The 22,590-nt window shown below is 38.3% G+C and overlaps 3 protein-coding genes across 7 annotated transcripts in view; all 3 read left to right on the top strand.

Moving 5' to 3' along the window:
* Positions 1-22,590, top strand: part of LOC127786488 (autophagy-related protein 9) — a gene marked incomplete in the record, with an annotated part of 1,007,132 nt that overhangs the window by 730,791 nt on the left and 253,751 nt on the right.
* On the top strand, positions 406-2,608 carry LOC127786511 (transcription factor MTB3). The gene is made up of 2 exons (XM_052313963.1): positions 406-602; positions 720-2,608. The coding sequence occupies exon 2, from the start codon at positions 825-827 to the stop codon at positions 2,340-2,342; it is 1,518 nt and encodes a 505-aa protein (XP_052169923.1). The 5' UTR covers positions 406-602; positions 720-824; the 3' UTR covers positions 2,343-2,608.
* LOC127786483 (myosin-11-like) overlaps positions 6,340-22,590 on the top strand; it is a 33,310-nt gene continuing 17,059 nt past the window's right edge. For all 5 annotated transcript variants that reach the window (XM_052313905.1, XM_052313906.1, XM_052313907.1 and 2 more), the window contains exons 1-19: positions 6,340-6,744; positions 7,823-7,951; positions 8,856-8,999; positions 9,103-9,248; positions 9,336-9,492; positions 17,770-17,828; positions 17,936-18,095; positions 18,178-18,327; positions 18,419-18,555; positions 18,642-18,788; positions 18,904-19,005; positions 19,104-19,161; positions 19,234-19,335; positions 20,205-20,242; positions 20,969-21,095; positions 21,209-21,391; positions 21,521-21,652; positions 21,740-21,849; positions 22,002-22,062. In XM_052313905.1, coding sequence (XP_052169865.1) covers positions 6,742-6,744; positions 7,823-7,951; positions 8,856-8,999; positions 9,103-9,248; positions 9,336-9,492; positions 17,770-17,828; positions 17,936-18,095; positions 18,178-18,327; positions 18,419-18,555; positions 18,642-18,788; positions 18,904-19,005; positions 19,104-19,161; positions 19,234-19,335; positions 20,205-20,242; positions 20,969-21,095; positions 21,209-21,391; positions 21,521-21,652; positions 21,740-21,849; positions 22,002-22,062 — 2,145 coding nt within the window. In that variant the 5' untranslated portion in view covers positions 6,340-6,741. The remainder of the gene's footprint in view (positions 6,745-7,822; positions 7,952-8,855; positions 9,000-9,102; positions 9,249-9,335; positions 9,493-17,769; positions 17,829-17,935; positions 18,096-18,177; positions 18,328-18,418; positions 18,556-18,641; positions 18,789-18,903; positions 19,006-19,103; positions 19,162-19,233; positions 19,336-20,204; positions 20,243-20,968; positions 21,096-21,208; positions 21,392-21,520; positions 21,653-21,739; positions 21,850-22,001; positions 22,063-22,590) is intronic.

Below are 22,590 nucleotides of genomic sequence, written 5' to 3'. Positions count from 1 at the left end.
ATAAATAAATAAATTCTCATTTTAGAAAAGTTACGTATTTGATATTGGTGTTAGTATAACTTTTAAGTCTTCACAGTTTTTAGTGACTGATTTAAGCATCAGAATATTTGTACATGAGTTTTCTTGTGTTATCTGATTGTTTTTTTATTACAAATTTAAATAGTTTGATAACGACATTTACAACAAAATAAATTTATTATTATATATTAAAAATAATAATAATAAATATATATTATTTTTTGATGAGATTTGGTTAAACGACAATTGAGTGTACCTTATTTTTTCAGATGATGTTGTATATTTATTGAATATTATTTTTAATTTTAAATAATTTTATTAATTAATTAAAATAGTTCGACAACAGTCTATATAAAGCAGGGAGGGGGTAATGGTTCAGACCCGGAGTTGGGGGGAGTGGGGACAAGCAGGTGCAGCGCACCGCAGAGCATAAAGCAAAACAGGAGCCCTAGACGCAACTGTCGAGATCTGTGGCAGGGAGAGTCCACGAACGCACGCAAGCAAGCAAGGCTTCTTTGTTACACTCACATGAAAAACGAGTTCAGCTTATCCTAAATTTGCTCCCAATCGCGACGTTCCTTGAGGTAACAACTCGTTGCTTCTTCTTCTTATTCCTCTTCTTCCTCTCCTTGATTACTACTTCGTGATTGGCGTGACTTTTGTGTGGTTGTTCGTAACTGCCGTCCGTGTCCGCGTTATAGTCGTGATTCTTGATGAATCGAAACCCTAGCATGAACCAGCGGGCTCGAATTCGTGGATTCTAGTGGGTGTTTGTGTGTTTCGATTGGACGGTTGGGATTTGGAAGATGGGGGAGAAGTTTTGGTTGAACGAGGAGGACAAGGGTGTGGTGGAAGCGGTGCTGGGCGCCGAGGCGTTCGAGTACTTGGTGGCCTCGGCCTCCGGCAACATCTTCTCGGAGTTCGTGCCGGCGGCCGGGGATCTGGGCGTGCAGGAGGGGCTGTGTAAGGTAGTGGAGGGGTCGGATTGGACTTACGCCATTTTCTGGCAGGTCTCCAAGTCGAAATCTGGGAATTCGGCGTTGATTTGGGGGGACGGGCATTGCAGGGGGGCCAAGGGGGTTGAGGCTGGGGGTGGGGACGGGAATGGTTCCGGCGATCCGGAATCGGATAAGGGAGACGGGAAGAAGAAGAGGGTTTTGCAGAAGCTGCAGGCTTGTTTTGGAGGGTCGGAGGAAGATAATTATGCGGCGGGTTTGGATTCGGTTTCGGATGTGGAGATGTTCTATCTTACATCCATGTATTATGCTTTCCCTTTTGATAAGCCCTCCAGTCCTTCTCAGTCATTCAATACTGGCAGGGTGATTTGGGTTTCGGATGCCAAAAGTTGTTTTGATCATTACCAATCAAGGTCATTTCTAGCGAATTTGGCCCGTTTTGAGACGGTGGTTTTTGTCCCAACAAAGTCTGGGGTGGTGGAGATTGGCTCGGTGAAGTCAGTTCCTGAAGAACCAAGTTTCGTCCAAATGGTCAAAACTGCATTTGCGGGAGTCCCTTTGCAGGCAAAGGTGTTGCCAAAGATATTTGGGCAGGAGCTTACTCTTGGTAGCACAAACTCAAAGTCAATGACCTTAAGTTTTGCGCCTAAATTGGAAGATGATGTGGGTTTCACATCGGAGTCTTATGACTTGCAAGCTGTGGGGAGTGCTCAGGTTTATGGTAACTGTTCCAATGGGTCTCGGGGTGATGATGGCGATGCAAAACTATTTCCACAAAGGAACCAAATCCTTCTCGGGGGTTTGACTTCACAAGCTGCTGTCTCTGGATTAGAACAGTCTCAGGAGGACTTGTTCGTTCAGCAGGATGACAGAAAACCGAGGAAGAGGGGAAGAAAGCCGGCTAATGGGAGAGAGGAACCTCTAAATCACGTGGAAGCGGAGAGGCAGAGGCGGGAGAAACTCAACCAACGGTTCTACGCCTTGAGGGCTGTTGTTCCTAATATCTCCAAGATGGACAAGGCTTCTCTGCTTGGCGACGCCATTACCTACATCACTGATCTTCAGAGGAAAATAAAGATCTTAGAAGCTGAGAAAGAGATAGTAAGCAACAACCAGAAGCCAGGCAGCGTCCCTGAAATTGATTTTCAGGCAAGGCATGAAGATGCAGTTGTGCGTGTGAGTTGTCCGTTGGATGCCCACCCGGTTTCTAGGGTCATAAACTCATTCCGAGAGCATCAAGTTATGGTACAAGAGGCTAAAGTTTCCACAACAGACAGTGGTGAGGTTGTCCATACGTTCTCTATCCGGACTCAAGCCGGCGCAGCTGAACCGTTGAAGGAAAAGCTGGCTGCTGCTCTTTCAAGATGATCCAGTGTGTTTATGAACATGTATCTGTGCAATTAGCTTACAAATGTTTGTTGTGTACAAGCCACTAATTAAGAACTGGCAGTATCATAATATTGAGACTTAGGAGTGCATCCTCTTGTAGAACCAGGAATAGCTTATTTCCCTTTGCTCAAAACAATTCCATGGCTGATTTCAGACTCTTGATTTCCCTCCAGATGAATCCATGTGCATGGTTTCTGGGGTTTTATAGATGCGAAAGCTAATGGAAAACATCAGAATTTGGAAAACTACTGTTTTTTGTTGGGTTCTTGTTTTATCCCTTTTCTGCTGATGGCTGATGCTGACATCTGGTAGATCCAGTGCTTTCAAATGCTGATTTCTTGCAGTTGTTGTCATCGTTTGACTTCTTTTCTGACACGCTTGTTGAAGACATATTGGCAGGAGAGGTACATTTTGGAAGTCTGCTTTTGTTATCTGCAATGATGATCCATGTCCAATTGTTGTTGATTTCTATAGGAGTTTGCAGGACTATTAACTTGTGCTTGTAGCATGATGATCCACTTTAAAAAACCAACCTTTATTGGGATTTTCTTTTTGGTTGATAAATAGGATAAAAGCTCCACATGTTGTTATTGTTTGGTATTTGATAGAACTTGGAAAAAACATTAAGCAGAGTATTGTTCTTATATTTGGTTAAATGTATGGATCGATTTGGGCTCGGTTTAACCTAAATTAGTAACTATTTGATTTATTGACTTCTAATTTTCAAACAAATAAAAGTTGAGTCTTTTGGTTTACTAGTAAAAAGGGTACCAAGTTCATAGAATTCTCGTCTCAGTGATATGATTTAGAAATTAATAAGAACTCCCATAAATGAAATCGATATTATATTTTATTGAAAATTAAAAGAATTGCATGAAATATATTTCTATGTAGGAAATGTAAATATAAAATAAAAAATCTGAAACTTTTAAACTAGTTCTGTTGAATGTTCATCACAATAAATTAATAATGTATATTTACAACAGTGTCATAAAAATTATATATATATATGTTTTTTTGTTATATATATTAATAATGAGAAGTTTTATATTATTTATATTTAGAAGACTATCATTGCCTCGTCCATGACATTGTGGTGTTACAAAAAAATAATATATATATATTATTTTTGCTTGTCTAAATCTAACAATAAATTTATAGTAATAGAAAGTATTTATCTTGAACTTCTAATCTTTGGGGACTTACGAGAGATAAAGCAATTAGGAGTGTAGGGCGTCTCTTGTGTCGGGTCTTCTAATGCTTAACTTAGTCTTAAAGTATAGAAAAATAAAAAAATTATAGTCTGAGTATAATTTTTGTTTTATCTCGATCAAAGGAATAATCTTTTATTTATAGAGGTCGAAGTTGACATGTAGAGAAATATCCACATCTTTCGACTTTTTAAATAAAGACTTTAGAGGTGGATTTGACATATCTTTTGACTCAAGTGAGACTTTCATAAGGGTTTTTTGGGCTTCCCCTTTTTAACTTCTTTCTCTTAAGCCTATTCTAGTCTTAACCTACTTTCTTAAACACAACACACACATATAAAATATTATTTGAACACCTGAAATTTGATATTTTTATTAAGTTATATGTTATGTGTTATATTAATATAAATATATAAAATATTGATATAAAGTATTTTTAAAAATCTCAAAAGTGTACAAATAGTATTTTAGTAAAAAAAAAAAAAACTCTAATTTAGGTTAACGGTCGCAACTGACAAGTCTTGCCGTTCATGCTTCACCGTCGGCAAAGCCAAACCAAGCCATGACCGGTGGATACACAGGCCGAACGAAGAGGAGAAAATGATGGAGCATGACCGACGAAGCCTTTCTCATGGATCGTACTTAGGAGTGTTCAAAAAAGTTGTTGGATCGCAGTTTCCGGCCGAATCGAACCGAACCGAACTGAACTGGCCAGTTTTTTAAACTAGTGGTTTGGTTCGGTTTGGAAAAATGCCAAACCGCATAGTTCGCGGTTTGGCAGGCCGGCGGTTCGATTCAAAACCGAACTGCCCACATATAATATACAATTAAAAATATATATATATATTATAAATATAAAAGGTGCAGGCGCCAACACACCAGCAACCCGACCCTTTCTTCGACTTTTCCTCTCCTCTTTCTCCCATTTTCCTCCAAAACCCTAACCTATTTGCAGCACCCACCCATGCCAATCGCCGCTTCGTCTTTCCCTCCTCTTTCCCTCGGACATCTACAGTTGGCGCCAACCCCAGCGACCCTCTTCGACTTTGACCGAACCACTTTCTCTCCCCTTTCCCCCCAACGCAAACCCTAACCCATTTGCACCTTCCCACGCCCGCCGCACCATCTTTCTCTCCCATTTCTGTCGGACATCTCCGATCGGTGCTAACCCCAGCGACCTTCTTCAGCTCTAGCCGAATTGCTTTCTCTCCCCTTTCCCCCTAACGCAAACCCTAACCCATTTGCACCCATCCATGCCCGTCGCACTGTCTTTCTCTCCCATTTCCCTTGGACATCGCCAATCAGTGCCAACCCATCGGCGACCCCCATGTCGTCGCAGCAATCAGCACCTATCGCCGCCGGTCACTGGTATGCTCCCTCTTTCACTTTTTGTTGATTATTTATTTACTTATTTTTAGTCACAAAATGCTTGTGAGGAACAATTTTCAGCGACAGGCCTTCGTCTTGTATTTTATTTTTTTTGACTTATTTTTAGTCACAAAATGCTATACATGTAATTGTTCTGTATTATGCTTGGGTTTTTGATTTTCTGTTCTGTTTTGAAACTGCGAAAATCCAACCAAACTGCAAAATGCAGTGCGGTTCGGCTCGATTTGATTTGATAGAAAATCGAGCCTGCGGTTCGACGCATTAAACCAACTTAAAATCGGCCAGACCAAACCGCGAACACCCCTAATAGTACTAGCGTCGACGTCGTTGGCGGGGGTGTTTGTGCTACGACTCATCCAATACCTTTCTTCTTCATCTTGCAAGACTCTGGCGGCTTCATTCCAATTGATGCTTAGCAGAAAAGTTGTAATTTCTCGACAATGGAAGAGACGATGTGTAAAGGTTTGATCATCTTGCGTGTAGTGAGCGGGCCATCGAGTTGGAATTTGAAGAAGAAAATGGAGTTTTCGTTGGCAGCACAAAGCTTCCCTTTTCTCGTTAATTCCATGGATACGTAAACCGTCTCCCATACAATATATATACTTGACATGTTTTTTGATATTTAAATGATAAAATCGATCTTTTTTAAAGCTCAAATGTTTACATTAAAAAAATATACCGATTGAAAAACTCAGTGAATTATACAAAAATTTAGAAGAATCAAACTTTGAGAATTGAATTAAAATAAAAATGGCTCGAAAGGTTAGGTTTACCTCAAATCTCAATTACAAGCAATCCAAATATGCACTAATGTAGCTCAGGCCAAATTTAAACCCATAACTAGTCCATTTAGCTTATTTTGATAGCCACACTTATAATATAGATAGTTTATATAAAGGCAAAATTTTCAAGAGTTTAAATGTGATTTTTGTTACATATTTGTTATATCACTATTATATTATTTTTAAACATAATAATTAATTTAAATGCCAAATAATATGTTGAGAGACTATACTTTAAACTTTAAAACCTGAACTCTAAACTCTCTTTAAGTTCTTAACCTCATTAGTTTTTAAACTCAAACGGTTGTTAAATTTTAATTAATTTAATAAATGTTAAATTTAACCAATAGAATACTAACAACTTAGTGGATAGAAAATAAATGAGTTTCTCAAATTTTGTATTGAAAGATAAAGAAGAGAAATGTGACCACTCAAGTGAACTTCCATATATAATTATTTTTTAACTCAAATATAGTTTTATAATTATTTTTTAATTAAAATAAATAAAAATAGATATTCAAATCACGTTAATGCTAAAAAAAGAGGGTGACGTTCAGCGTTTGTAAAGCGAGAGAGCGGGGAGAGAGAGAGAGAGAGAGAGAGAGAGAGAGAGGGCGGGAGAGGAGCCACAAAAGCTCCGGTAAATTGGCGAAGTGCGAGTGGGCAACGGCTCCGAATTTCTAGGTTTACTAAGAATGTCTTCTCCACAAACCAATCTCGCGGTCACAATCGACGACCAGATCGGTCCTGATCTCTTCGGCATCAATCCCATCGTCCGTCGGTTTTCCGGCGACTATTGTCCAAAGTTTGAAGCAGGAGGTCTGTTATGCAGAAGAAACGCAGCGTCTGGTCGTTATACAGTACTGCTGTCGTCTTTGTACTTTGCGAATTTTTTTATGAAAGACAGGGATCAGAGTGGCTCTGACTACAATGATTAAGGAACAACAACGAATTTGACGTAGCTGATCCCCCACCACTTTTTTCTGTGAATTCAGGATGGTATGCGAGACCTAAATTCGTAATTTTCGTTCAATTTCCTGCTTGTATGAGATACGTGCTAATCTTTCACATTCTGAATAGCATAACTTGATAATGCCGATCCAATTTCGTTCACTTAGCTTCAGAAATTTCTGTTGCTAGTCCATTTGATCAGCAATCCGAACTTTGTACATATTACTGGGGCAACAGTTATCATGTGACTGCAAAGTCATTGATGAACAGATTATTTTTATTGTTATGTAGTGTTTGAATTTTATCATTCATTTGAGTGTAAGGCAAATCTGAGTTTTGTTGGGAGCTTGGAAACCATAAAAACCTTCTTGATTCGAAGGAATAACATGGTTTTTGAGGATCTGAAGAAGAAGAAGAAGAAGAAAAAAAAAGGATAAATAGTTCTAGCTCACGGAAATGCATCGCTGGAGGATCTTAAAAAATCTGGTTGAGATGATTTTGTAGATATATGGCCATAACTATTGGCCATGGCATGGGAGCTTTATTGAAGACATTGTCATGAATAGAGATGATTGGCAAGGTAGATTCCATGTACCTAACCTCACCTAGTGGGTTTAAGATTTGGTGTTGTTGTTGTTGTTTATGCATTGGTGGGCTATCTCTTGATGTGTCTCTCTAACTTTTCATCCTTAATAGGAAAATAATGGTCAATTAAGCAGTTCTTCAAGGTTATTTCACCCCATATTCAGTAATTTAAGTATCCTACATACTAGCTTCTAACTGAAAACCAGCTACTTTTTGGGCATCAATTATGCATGTTATGCCTAGAGTTTTAAATGAAAAAACAAATATCCTTATGCATACATCCATTTGCATTTATGTGTATGTTTGTATAATCTGCTGACTTCAATCTTCCAGTTTGCCATGCATTATGCTGTTATTCACACATACATCTGTATTTTAATGTTTGTTCATTGATGCATGTTGTTACAACTAGATGTGTACGTAGAATCTTTCTTGTTTTGTTTTCTATTAGAAACATTTTTGTTTCATTAATGTCAATTTGAGATTTGATAATATTTTGATAATATTATAAGATTTGATAATATTTTGAATTCATGTGCAGGGCACTCCAGTGAATATCATTGTAGGTTCTCATGTCTGGGTTGAAGATATAGATGTAGCTTGGATTGATGGACAAGTTTCAAAAATTAATGGAGAGGAAGTTGAAATCCAGACTACTAATGGGAAGACGGTAAAGACATTAAATCAACTGGACTTGTGTATTTGTCTTGCATTTGGTCCATTTATAAAAACTGAACTTCATACTTCATTATTGCATTCATGTAACTTTTTTTCTCTCTCCAAAAGATCAAATTAATTTGCCAGTTGTATCTAGAACTTGTTTTCTCTTTATATTTGTTAGCTTATTTTCCTCATCTAATTCCATGGCACACTTTAGAAATTCATTGCTTTAATGTGTGGAGGAATTCACTTCTTATGAATTTAATTGCTAGTTATGGTGGCTAGTGTTTTATTTAGTGTGCTTAGAGGTCTCCAAAAGTAAGCACCTTCTGAATTTTAAAGTTTTTTTGTGATGAGCAATATGTTTCTCTGTAAATTCATTAATTCATTTTAATCATTCCCTCCTCATGATCTCATTCACTTGCTAGTTCTTTTTCTCATTGTTCTAATTTTTTCTGTCATTCTAATGGGAAATCACAAACCTTTCTCTGTAAGGTTGCCTAATGCCTAGTAAATGCATGGAAAATTTGTCACTGAATTTGCAGATTATTTCAAAATTGTGATGTTCTTTTTTTTTTGAGGTCTGGTTTCAACAAGATCAGATTAAACCCAGTTGGTTCCTTTAAACAAGTTTATTTATGTTATGCTTCATATGGTTATCCTATTTAATGATGCAAAGAAACACTCTTTGCTTGTACTACTTAGCTTTTGGAAACTTTTTTTGTTTTCTTTTCTCTTTTTGTTTTTTCCCTCTCGTTCCATTGGTAACCACCCTTTGTAAGCTACCATTGTTAATGGGTGACGATGTATTTGTAGTTTTCAATGTGAATTTACACATGCCTACGTGACTGGGGGTTAATGTTTATAAATATAGTGTAGTTTAGCTTGAAGTATTCCCTTCTTTCTATTGCCAGGCCGTTTCAGCTTTATCAAAAATATATCCAAAGGATATGGAAGCTCCTGCTGGTGGAGTTGATGACATGACTAAGCTATCATATTTGCATGAGCCTGGAGTTCTCCAGAATTTGTCGGCTAGATATCAGCTCAATGAAATCTATGTAAAACTGTCTTAACCTTTAGTTTATATCGTTAACTACTTTTTCATTCTTGTAGAAGTGAGATGGCTATGTCATAATGTATTGTATTATGACATTATCACAGACTTATACTGGAAGCATTCTTATTGCCATTAATCCATTCCAAAGACTTCCTCACCTGTATGATGGTCACATGATGGAACAATACAAGGGGGCACCATTTGGGGAACTGAGTCCTCATGTGTTTGCTATTGCTGATGTTGCGTACAGGTAACCTTTTATATTCTTTTACTGTAGATAGACTTCGTTCAAGATGCATTACACAAATAGTCTACTGAACTGCTTGAAAGGAGTCAGGGCAATGATCAATGAAGGTAAAAGCAACTCAATACTGGTAAGTGGTGAAAGCGGTGCTGGTAAGACAGAAACAACCAAGATGCTTATGCGTTATCTTGCCTTTTTGGGTGGCCGTAAAGGCATTGAAGGAAGGACAGTTGAGCAACAAGTTCTGGAAGTAAGATGCCTAGTCCTACTCTAGTTCTATTCCTGTGAATGTTTAAATATGTTGGGGCTTGTACTGGTCTGAATGAGTTTCAAATTCTGCAACATGGGTTGTATATCTGAGAAAAAGAGTAGAATTAATACCCTTAATAGACACCAGTTTTCTTGTCGTGACCACCTTTATAACTTGAGATGGTATGGTACTTTCAGTATGGACAGCTGGGCTGCAAGTCCTTCTTTACCCCACAATTATCTAAGTGGCTTGAGGCTTATGGTTTGAGTTTTCGTTCTGCAAAATGGTCTGTATTTCTGAGACAAATTACATAGACCTGATATCACTTAGCTGTTTATTTTTTTAATAGTCATTACTCAATTTTTAATGATAATCTCAACATTTGTGCAAGTACTGTAAGACCCCTATTTGCAGCACAATTATCAAAATCCTTCCTACAGAAATCATGTTTCAAGTTAGTGGTTGTCCAGCCCCTTAAATGGGCTGGAGATGAATTGGAATTTCTGGGAAATTCCGTTAGAATAGATTTAGGAAGAGAGAAGAAAGAGATAGAGAGAGATGAGAGAATAGACTTGAGAAAGAAGAGAGTTTGTATTCATTCCAAAACTGCCTTTCTGTTGCATTCTTCCCTTATTTATTCATAGGTAGGTTAGTTAGTTCTAACCTCCTCTTCTGCCTTCCATTCTCCTTCTACTTATTACAAAAATACCCCTCAGTCCTAACAATTTCCCCCCCCAATGAAATAATTCTTGTCCTCAAGAGTTTAGAGCAAGCTGATAGCATGGGGAAATCTTGTCAATATGTCTGGCAGGTATTCCCAAGTTGGCTGGTCTGGTGGTAGATGGGACCATCGGACCAGCACTTGTGTAATAGGGGCAGCTCCTCTATAGATCACCCTTTTGTCTACAATTGCTCGAGGTTCAATGGCCTCCTCTGATTCCTCTTCTATCCTTGGTAAGACAACAGTGGAGAATTCTTCAATGGGCTCCTTTGTTTCCTCCTCTATCCTTGGTAATACAGCAGTTGAGAATCCTTCGTCTGATGGTGGCAGTGAAGCTTCACTGGCTGTTGTTCCTTCTCTAGACTTCTTTAATAACGATACGTGAAATACTGGATGAATCCTCACGTTTTCTGATAGCTGCAATCGATAGGCCACCTCTCCTATCTTTTCCATGACTGTATAAGGCCCAAAATATTTGGGGCTGAATTTGGAGACTGTACCTTTAGTAAAAGCAGGCTGTAAAAATCGTTTAACCTTCAAAAACACTGCATCCCCCACATTGAATTGCCGCTCACTTCTGTTTTTGTTTGCATAGTGTACCATCCTGCTCTTGGCTGTTGCCAATTCCCTTTTTAGTTCCAATAATACTTCTCTCCTTTTTTGGAAATATTGTTCCACATCCGCCCTTGTAGCAGTGGAACTGGAAATGGCAGGAAGTAACGGTGGACAGTACCCAAACACAGCTTCAAAAGGGGTCCATTTAATGGCTGTATGATATGTAGAATTGTACCACCATTGAGCAAGTGATAGCCAATGGTGCCAACTTTTAGGCCTAGCAAAACACATACAGCGAAGGTAGGCTTCTAGACATTGATTTACTCTCTCTGTTTGTCCATCCGTTTCTGGATGATAAGCTGTAGATAAGTGTAAACCCAACCCCAAATTCTTGAATAATTCTTGCCAAAATTTACTGGTGAAGATCTTGTCTCTATCGGACACAATAGTCTTGGGAATTCCATGAATTTTAAACACTGAATCCAACAATAATCTGGCCACCTATGGAGCTGTAAATGGATGTGTCAAACTCATGAAATGAGCAAATTTAGTTAAGCGATCCACAATCACCAAAATTGTATCTTTTCCCTCCGATTTTGGTAAGCCTTCTATGAAATCCATTGAGACATCCTCCCATGCTTGATCTGGAATTGGTAGTGGCTGTAATAAACCTGGTAAGGCCACTGTTTCATGCTTGCATCTTTGACATATATCACATTCCAACACAAACTTCACCACTGTTTTCTTTAATCCTGGCCAATAGAAAAGTTGCCTCACCCGATAATAAGTGGCTCTTATCCCTGAATGTCCACCCACTGCTGATCCGTGCATGGCCTTCAGAATTTGTAACTTCAGCTGGTCATCCTCCCCTATAACAATGCGGCCTTTGAACCTGATGAGTCCCCCAACAAGAGTATAATTCTGCTGTGCATTAGGTGTTATTACTAACTGCTGTAACAATGTTTGCAACCAAGGTGTCTGGTCGTAGCTTCTCACCACCTCTTTCACCCATTCGGGAGTAACAACTGATATAGCTTGGTAAATTCCTTTTTCCTCTTTTTTGGACAGCGCATCTGCCACCAAATTCTCCTTCCCTCTTCTATATTGAATTGTATAATCCAACCCCAAGAGTTTAGAAATGCCTTTTCGCTGTAAATGAGTGTGTAATCGCTGTTGGAGTAGAAATTGAAGGCTTTCGTAGTCCGTTTTAATCACAAACTGATTATTCTCTAAATAATGACGCCATTTCTCCACCGCTACCAATACTGCTATCAGTTCTTTATCATACACACTCAAGCCTAGATGTTTAGGAGCTAGCCCTTGGCTTATGTATGCTAAAGGTTTCCCTTCTTGCATGAGAACTGCTCCCACCCCATAATCACAGGCATCTGTTTCAACCACAAATTGTTTTGAAAAATCTGGCAGAGCTAAAACAGGGGCTTGAGTCATGGCTTGTTTAAGAATTCCGAAGGCTGCTTCAGTTTTAGGATTCCAATGAAAAGTGTCCTTCGCAACAGCTCTGTTAAAGGCCGACTAATCACTCCATAGTCTTTGATAAATTTCCGATAATATTCAGTCAAGCCTAAGAAACCCCTTAACTCCTTCACATTCTTAGGTCTCGGCCAATTTACCATTGCTTCTATTTTTTTAGGATCTGTACTCACTCCTTTAGCTGAAATGACATGGCCTAGATACTCCACCTCTTCTTGAGCAAATGTACACTTAGACATCTTGACATATAATTGATGAACTCGCAGGATCTCAAAAGTGGTTCTGAGGTGGGATAGATGGGTTTGTAGGGATGGGCTGTAAACAAGAATGTCGTCGAAGAAAACAAGTATAAATTTGCGAAGGTAGGGACTGAAAATCTGGTTCATCAATGCTTGAAATGTGGCTGGTGTGTTGGTTAACCCGAAGGGTATGACAGTGAATTCATAAAGCCTTTGGTGTGTTTGGAAAACCGTTTTAGGAATATCAATGGGTCTCATTCTAATTTGGTGATAACCCGCCCTTAGGTCTAGTTTAGAAAAAATGGTAGCACCATTTAGCTCATCTAATAAGTCCTCACTGATAGGAATAGGAAATTTATTCTTTATGGTAAGGGAATTGAGCTGTCTATAGTCCTAACAGTGGTGTCCTGTGATTATGACATCTTACGGATGTATAATAGGATTTACAGTTGAATTATTCATTATTTATGGAATTTGACTACCTTCTTTTGATAGACAAAATAAGAGGATAAAACATTTGCACAAGTAGCTATGTACATTGCCACAATAACATAAGAATGATGTCCAACCTCTAGAAATATAAATATAAGGACACTTTTAATAGAAACTAATCTTCTTTGTTGCCTCCACTTTGTTTATGGAAGCAATTCATTGCACTTCAGTCTTGTTGTGACATTAAGAGCTTTATTCCATGGACCATATGATGTGGGAACATAAGTGTTTACTTACAAGAATCCCACATTGGAAGGAAACAAGACAATACTCCTAGTTTTTCTATTTAAACTACCCAAGGTTACTTTTAAGCCACACCTTTTTAGAATATATCCGGGTGCAAGGTTTTCCTTGTTATCACTTTTCTAGTTGAGGATTCCTAGAGGGTGAGGATTCCTTGCCAAGATTGACAACCTCTGATGTCCCTATGTCACTATGACCTTGATAACTGCATACCCACAAGACTTACAATTCAATAACCAATGAAGTTACATGATATCTTTGCCATCTTCACTATGCTAGAATCTTTTTGGATCTGTAGTATGGGACTGGGGGTGGTGTACAAGGAGAGAGTTGACCAATTCTTAATCCTGCCATTCATGGGGGCTGCTGGTTGGACCTAATATGAGGCTGGGTGATCTACAATTAGACAGTTGACAAATTTAGAATCCTGCAATACATGGAAGATGCTGGTTGGATCTTGGATCTAGTCTGCTTCCATATCATCGATGATGTGCTCCATGAGAAACTCGTTAACATGCTTAAAAAATTTCAATGTTGAAAGATCGCAAAAGAGATGTTACATGGCGTGTACCTTCCAGCTTGGGAGTTTCTGTTTTGAAATTGTCCTAAACTTTTTCTAATATGCATGATGTTATCTTTTGAAATCTGTGGTACTTTTTATAATAGTTAATTTACAACAACAATAACAAGAATAACAACAATCACAACCTTTGTGACACTAGGTGCAGTCAGCTACATCAATTCTAGCTTTGTAGCCATTTCTATCCATGTTGTTATTGTTTTGCTAAGACCGTTATATCCTGTGTCATGTTTAAGGGGTTCCCACCAAATTTTTTTCAGTCTTCCTCTATCTATTTTGCTGTGAACTTCTTCCATTCCATCCACTCGTTTGATAGGTGTGTCTATTGGTTTTTGTGAAGCTTAGGAAGTAAACCCATTGCTTTTAATATGTATAAAACCACTTAATTAAATTCATAGACTATATACCTATATATATATATACAAATACAATGGGCCATGGGCTCTATCATAGGATTAACCCTAGACTATAACCATATAACTCAACACTCCCCCTCAAGCTGAAGGCACATGTGTAATTCCTAGGTAATTTTCGAGGAACAAATGAAGGATTTCCGAAAGATCATGGAGGCTAATGCAAGAGATCATCATCTTAAGGGATTTTGGAAGGTTTAAGTAATTCTAGGGCTCAGGTGTTATAAGAACAAAGAACTTTTGGGCTAAGGAGTCATTTGTGGGAAACTTGAAATATCTAGTGACTAGGTACCTAAGGAAACCAAATGGAGCTAACCAATTATTGAAAGTGTAATGATGGGCAATGATTAAATCTAAATAACCATGTGGAAACACACATCTTAAGGGGACACTTGTCACAAGGGCTTACAAAGGCACAAATCCCAAAGGACACATAGCGCGGTCCTACGAAACTCATGATGAGCTCTCTTATCCAAGCAACACGTGGCGCGTCCGAATTTGCTGGGGTTGTCTTTAAATACTAGGCCTTTGGATGGATCTTTTTTTCCATTAGACAAGAGGGTAAGGAGGTGAATTTGAGAGGAGAAACTCTGCCAAAAAACGAGGTGAAAAACGCTTCGTCGAAAAAGTCAGGGCCCCTGTCGTAAAGCGTACCAAACAGTGTCAAAACAGCGTCAAAACAGCAGGGTAAGTCCATTTTCTTTCCGTAGTCTGATAGAAGATTGAATAAGGGTCGCGTGGGTTCAAATGGGAGTCAAATCAGAGTCCGGACGAGGGAGAACGGGCCAAAAAACAGCAAGCGGGCAAAATTGCCGGGGGAGGCGCGTGCAGCCCACGCGCCATTGCTTGCTACGCGTGTAAGCGCGTGGGGGGCCTTCCCTCGACACGTGTCGGGTCCCCCTGCCCCACGATTTTTTCAGTTTTGGTCTTTGATTTTATTCCTAAGACCCTATGTAGAAATATTCTAAGTTGGAGTTACGGAAACGTGTGATTTTTGCAAAAAACTATTTTTGAACCCTATGAACAGTGTCGAACCGCATCCAAAACAACAAGGTGAGTGTTTCTTGCATCCTTTTGCTACATACCGAACATTTTGTCTTTATATGGGTAAGGGTGATTATTTGCATAGCATGACTTTCCTTTAAACCGAACATTTTTCCTCTCTTTGTCATGCATTACTTGGTGTGTGTGACTAGATGATGTCAGGGCCTCATGTTAGACTAGTGAAAAGTCATGGAGATGTGAGAACATGATGGATTAGTGGGAGTGATTGCAACACCTCGGCGTCTCTTCCACACGGGCGGTTTCATGTCATTTGCATAACTCATTTACATGCATGCTTTCCTTCTTTGTTGCACTCACTTAGACAAAATTGTCTAACTTGGGTGTTTCATACCCCTAGAACATTCAACGTTCTAGGTGGGTTAGTTGTGACAGGTGCCCCAGAATCAAGCCAAAGGAAAGGAAAGAAAGTGGTCATTGGATAGCTAGTTTCTTTACGTTGTAAAAGCATTGTACTGTAGTTTTAAGTGTGAGTTTTAATTGTTGTGAAAAGAGAGTCTAAATGATCATTAGTTCCCCATTTTGTATCAAAGCATGTCAGGTTGTATTTGTGTTAAAGCATATAGTGAGAGCCTTAATTGTATAGCCTATGGTTTTAAAAGCTTTCAGGTTCGATCCTTTGCTTCCGTTGGCAAAGGTTTCCATAAACGCCCATTGACTATCATGTGGTTGCTAGCATCATCATGCATCATTGTGTGTGCTTTGGAGAATAGAAAAGCGAGGCGTTACAGTCCTCACCTCTGAAGCTCAAGAACACATCATAGCTGTTGCTGCTCCAAGAAGTGGAAAAGGAGGAGGCGGGCTCTGCCTCTTGTAGTAGTAGTCATTGAATAGAGGGAGTAGAGAAGAATGGATCTATTGGAGAAATTTAGGGGAGAGAAATTTTTGAAGTAGATGGAAGTATGGAACTCGTCTAGAAGACGAGAGAAATTTAGGAGGGGGGAGAGAGAGAGAGAGACGTTGAATGGGCAATTGCTAGGAAACTTGGGAGAAATTTGTGGGAAAAAAATCAAGAAAAGTACAACACATAGGTTAAATTATTGTTAATATAATAATTTAATTTGTTTGTGACTTACTATTAGATGAAAGCACAAAATAATGCAAGGAAGCAACCAATGTTACAAAATAATGTAGGTTTATGTGTTGAAAACAACAGTTTTCCTAGGCTCCGCCTAGGCGTTAGGCCCTAGTCTGGCGCCCGACTAGCGCTTAGCGCGTTTTAGAACACTGGGCTTGAGACTAGATAAAGTAAGGACCATGAACAGTTTTTTCCGTTGAGAATCATGAGCGGCTTTGGAATTAGAGTATGGAAGAAGAGCTTCAAACTCCTGTATGAGAGAACGCATTTAGCCCAGATAGGATTCCATGGATTAACCCTATTGGATGTTCTTGATAGAGTGGACAACAGTATAGAGACACTGAATGTCGTTAGTATAACACTCAGCGGCTTCCTTCCAAACCTCATAACAAGTTTCAAACAGCTGAAAAAGCTGCAAAACAGAGCGATCAATGGAATTCCACAAAATATTACATAACTGAGTATTGACCTGTTCCCATTTAGCTTTGTTGGCTTTGTCGACATCCTCTGCCTTCTTGGTGAGATGGTCTGCTTGTCCCTGCCCCTTGAACCACATCTTGATAAAGGTTGCCTATGAGAGATCATTAACAAACCTTATCAACTTGTTAGAGGTGATAACAGGAGTCCCTATCAGGAATAGAGTTGGCATCACTGAAGGACGACATGGTCGGATTCAGGCAAATAGACTGAAACTCCGGTGTTTAAAAAGGCTGTTGGGTAATTGATACACATAGATCATGATGGTTTTTGAGAAAATGGACACCGGGGATGGGTTCAAGAGGCTTTGTTGATGTTCCGGTGAGAAGACGTGAAAACTCTGGTGACGCACACGCTCCCACGCGCCGGTGCGTGACGACGCATGAGGGCTTTAGTGGTGATGGGTCTCCAGCGATCGACCGATTTGACGACGACGAACCCTATGATGGTGGCAGCGGTGCTGGCAACTAGTGGCTGGACAACGGAGTTCTGGCCTTGGCAGGGGAGGCAAGGAGAGAGAGAGAGAAAAACAAAAAGGGTTTTTTTTTTTTTTTTTAGGGTTTGGAAACCGTAGGAAAAGATATACAACGGCAGCTTAGGGTTTTTCTCACCGGTGACTCTGATACCGTGTGAGAAAATAATTAGGAAAGAAAAACCTAAGAGAAGCTTAGAAAGAGAGAAATTTCTATTGTCTTACAAAGTAATAGATTGTACACCTATATGTACAAACCCTAAATGGCCATGGATCATGACATAAGCCATGACATAAGTTATGACATAATGCTGATCCTAAGTGTAATATACACACATAACAATTATCTCTATATACAACTCAACAGTTATATTAGTTAATTTATTGAATAAAAAGTATTTTTCTTTATAACCATTGATACTCTGAAGCTTATATGCTTATCAATTAAATGCAGTCAAATCCAGTTCTTGAAGCATTTGGAAATGCAAAAACTGTTCGCAACAACAATTCCAGGTGTGAAGTCATTCTATGAACTTCCTCTTTAAATACATGAAGTGGTGAATTTTCTAAAATGTTAGGATCATTCTTATTAGTGCTTGCTCAATGTTAAACTTTTGCAGCCGTTTTGGTAAATTTGTTGAAATTCAATTTGACAAGCATGGAAGAATATCAGGAGCAGCCATTAGAACATATCTTCTTGAGAGATCTCGCGTTTGCCAAATTTCAGATCCAGAACGAAACTATCATTGTTTCTACCTTCTTTGTGCTGCACCACAAGAGGTGGGGTTTAACCACATGGCCTTCTTTCTTATTGGACATTCCTTGATGAAGATCTCTTAAATTTATATAAAAATCTTATCAGGAAGTTCAGAAATATAAGTTGGGAAATCCTAAAGAGTTTCACTATCTGAATCAATCAAATTGCTATGAACTTGTTGGTGTAAGTGATGCTCATGATTATCTTGCCACTAGGAGAGCTATGGATATTGTTGGAATAAGTCAACAGGAACAGGTATAACTTTGGATCCAAAACTGTTTTGCCGCAGTATAGAATATTTAGCTTTAGGTAGTATAACTAGAAACAACTTCTTGGCCTTTCTCAGGATGCAATTTTCAGAGTTGTTGCTGCAATTCTTCATCTCGGCAACATTGAATTTTCTAAGGGGCAAGAAATTGATTCATCTACTCTGAAAGATGAAAAATCTAAATTTCATCTCCAAATTACAGCAGAACTCCTCATGTGAGAATATATCTTCAACAAATTGTAGTTTGATATTTTCCTCTTAGTTGTTGATTCCCATATACAAGTTCAATTTATTATTTCAGGTGTGATCCTGTTGCATTGGAAGATGCACTACTAAAGCGTGTAATGATCACACCAGAGGAAGTTATCAAGAGAAGTCTTGATCCTGTTGGTGCAACATTTAGCAGGGATGGCTTGGCTAAGACAATATATTCCCGCCTATTTGACTGGTAAGACTTAAGAGTATATTAGTCGATGCTTTTACTTATGTAGCCTGAGATCCTGTTCTAAATAGTTTGAGGTGCTGATGTGATGCTAAGGCTTCCCAATCTTTATTATATCCAGGTTGGTTGATAAAATTAATGTTTCAATCGGGCAAGATCCTAACTCGAAATCTTTGATTGGGGTTCTTGACATTTATGGTTTTGAAAGCTTTAAGACTAATAGGTAAGGATTGATATTTGGGAAAACTATTAAGATTGGATTCCCTAATGTTTTCCTGACAATCATTTTGACTGTAAGTTTTAATATATATATGGGTGCAGTTTTGAGCAGTTTTGTATTAATTACACAAACGAGAAATTGCAGCAACATTTCAACCAGGTAAAGGTTTATTTTATTTTATAGCATCATATCCACTTTCTCAATTCATGTTGAAGTGGTGTGGTCATTCAGCATGTTTTCAAGATGGAACAAGAAGAGTACACAAAGGAGGAGATTGACTGGAGCTACATAGAATTTGTAGACAATCAAGATGTCCTGGATCTTATTGAAAAGGTTCATTCTTTAGTCTGGTTGCTTGGCCTGGCATTCAACTCATGTAGTCATGTTTTTCTGGCTATATATCTTCTTTAGTAGGCCTACTGTATCTGATCTAATCTATAGATGAGGGACTTTGATTGGAGGGTATCACTGCTTACTTTAGAGGATTTTAGCAGGAGTTCATCCACTTCTTGTGACTTTCACAGATAGAAGCATCCTGGGTGGCAACTTGGCCTGGGGTCAAGTATTCATTTAATTGGTAGCACAATACAAAATATAATTGTACTTCGGCATGTTCAATCAGGTCTATTTTCTTTGAATTTTCATATGACATCGACCTGATATTCAGTAACTATTTTCACGTCATACTCTGTTACTTGAATTCCACTAGGGAGAAATTATTAGATAAAAATAAAATAAATGAAAATGTAGAACATATATTTTTCTGGCATGCACATGCCACTTTGGCTAATTTCATATAAAAGGTCTATTAAGCTGTCTGGAAAGCCATTCTCTGTTCAATTTTGGAGTTCTCTATCAGGAAATTAACTTTTTAAAGTTTGAATAAGTGCATTTTTGATTCTTTTGAGAATAGGAATTTGTTAGATTGAATGGGTACTTGGATGGCAAGCACGAGTATGGATAGGACTTCCTAATGTATGTCTGCATTGTGCTTTTTTGCAACCTTAACCTTTTCTCATATCCAAGATTCACCACCCCAAAGTCCCTGAATCAGCTAGTTTTCCAAGCAATAGTGCATGTTCTGATAATAGCCCAATGCCATGAGGTCATTTTCCTGTAGCTTAGGTGTCTGACTAGATGTGTTATTTCTCATCAGTACACTAATATTTCAGTAACTTTATTTGTTCATATTGCTTTTTCAGAAACCTGGAGGGATTGTTGCATTGCTTGATGAAGCCTGGTAAGAAAAACATCTCTTATGCACAGACACATACAAGTATATTAATGTATTGCGAAGCATGGATATCATGTGTCAAATATTGGTTCTCAGTGGATAAACAAACTATATGTTCTAGACTAGCGCCTGAAGGTATTTATGATTCTTTTTATAAAAGTGATGTGGACATAAGGCAGAGGCTTGTATCTGCCGTCTAGACACACAAGACACATCACAATCTAAAATTTTGGTCAAGTCTGGAAGAGAACCATTGGGGCGAAATATTAAGCTGACATATTAAGTTGCACATAATAATCCCATATGGTTAGTTTGTTCTGATTCTTGAAATAAAACCATTACTTCAGTATTACTTGCTAATGCATTGAGTTCAATGGATAAATGTTATTGCTATCTGTTAATACTTTGATTTCTCCTGTAGGCTTTTTATTTTTCCCTACGTATAAATGTAGAAAATGTAATAACCCGCTTATCATTTTCATAGGATAAATATACATTTATTAGTTCCATGAAAATGAAATTGTTGTTACTTTCCCATGCAATAGAGACATTTATTTGTCGTGCCTTTTGTTGTGCTGTATCCTTGTCCTTCCCATGTCCGTATCTGTGGGCTATAGTAATGTAGATCTGCATGTGGTGTGTGAGTGGATGCATTAATTAGTGGATATTTTATTTATGGAGGCTGAATTAACCTTTTCATCTGCTTGTGCTATGGACATGTTCTGTTTGCAGCATGTTTCCAAAATCAACTCACGAAACATTTTCCCAAAAGCTTTATCAGACATTCAAGTCTCACAAGCGCTTTATCAAGCCAAAACTATCTCGCACAGATTTTACAATTGCTCATTATGCTGGGGAGGTGAGCTAGATGCCTGTTTCTTTTAATTTTTGATAATCCAATAGTTGCTTAGCTGTTAAGGAAAAGTAATATTATTTGTTTTCTGTTGCATTGAAGTAATTTTTTTTCCCTAGGTCTTATATCAATCCGATCAGTTTCTAGACAAAAACAAAGACTATGTTGTTCCAGAACACCAAGATTTGTTGGGTGCTTCCAAATGTTCTTTTGTAGTAGGATTATTCCCTCCTGTTCAAGAGGAGACAACCAAATCTTCTTCCAAATCTTCTAAGTTCGCGTCTATTGGTTCTCGTTTTAAGGTATATCCTGAAGATTTTCCTCAGTGACTTGGTTTTTGAGAAGTACATTAAATAAATATGGGATATATTGTCAAGAATAGGACAACACATATCACATTGAAAATTGATGCTCTGATTTAATTCATGCAGCTACAACTTCAACAACTCATGGATACGCTAAATTCTACAGAGCCCCACTATGTTAGATGTGTGAAGCCAAATAATGTGCTTAAACCTGCTATCTTTGAGAATGTTAATGTCATGCAACAGCTACGTTGTGGTGTGAGTACAATCTCAAAATTTGCTACTTCACCTTGTTTATGTTCCACATTTTCAACTGGTGTAATCATGCTCATTTCATCAATGTAGGGTGTTCTTGAGGCAATTAGAATCAGTTGTGCTGGATACCCTACTCGTAAGACATTCTTTGAATTTCTAAATCGGTTTGGCCTGCTTGCTCCTGAGGCTTTGGAAGGGAAGTAAGTACTAGTTTATGTTCTTTATAGATAAAGAATTTGTAGAATATTTTTGGGCTTTTTTTTGGGTGCTTGGTCAACTTGGAATCTCAAGTCAGGTTTCCCATTTAACATGATTATTATCTTATACGCAAGTTTTTTCCAATTATGAGCAGTAACGATGAAAAGCTTGCGTGCAAAAAGATTTTGGATAAGATGGCACTTATGGGTTCTCAGGTAAAGTTACCTTTACTTGTCAAGGAGCTTGTTATTTTTTGTGTGCCTAAAGTTTATCAACACTGACAGTTCGTATGCTCTTGGTTTGCATATTGGCCTAAGCTAAATGGTTGTAGTTCAAATAGTTGTCAGTCCAGGTACTAGGAAACTTCTGATCTCAAGTTAATGTATTCTTGAAGCTGAGGTATTTAGGGATATTTTGACTCATTTTGAGATGAGGTGTTCGAAACACCAGGGACATGAACATTTGAGAGAAAACCTTGTCGGAATCTTAACATAACACCTCACAAGTTAAGTCTAATCAAAAGTTTGCCTTCAGCATGTGTCACTTCTTGAATTGCGAGCCTCCCATCTTATATGACCATCTTTGGTTCTATACACATGCATACACACAATTTATGCTTGTTTTGAAGTAATTAATCATACTTATTTAATTATAACAATTTTGAGACTGTTTTTTCTTTTATTGTACATATTAGAACTTCACTATCTTTTCTTTCTTGAATCATGTCCACTTTGTTTTGGTAC

Source organism: Diospyros lotus, chromosome 12 (genome assembly GCF_014633365.1).
Source record: "Diospyros lotus cultivar Yz01 chromosome 12, ASM1463336v1, whole genome shotgun sequence".
Lineage (NCBI taxonomy): Eukaryota > Viridiplantae > Streptophyta > Magnoliopsida > Ericales > Ebenaceae > Diospyros > Diospyros lotus.
Note: the sequence above shows the minus strand (reverse complement) of the source record. Positions and strands in the feature narration are given on the sequence as shown.

What these genes read in the sequence shown, in the direction of transcription:
- LOC127786511 (XM_052313963.1), top strand. Translation starts at nt 825, where the DNA reads ATGGGGGAGAAGTTTTGGTTGAACGAGGAGGACAAGGGTGTGGTGGAA.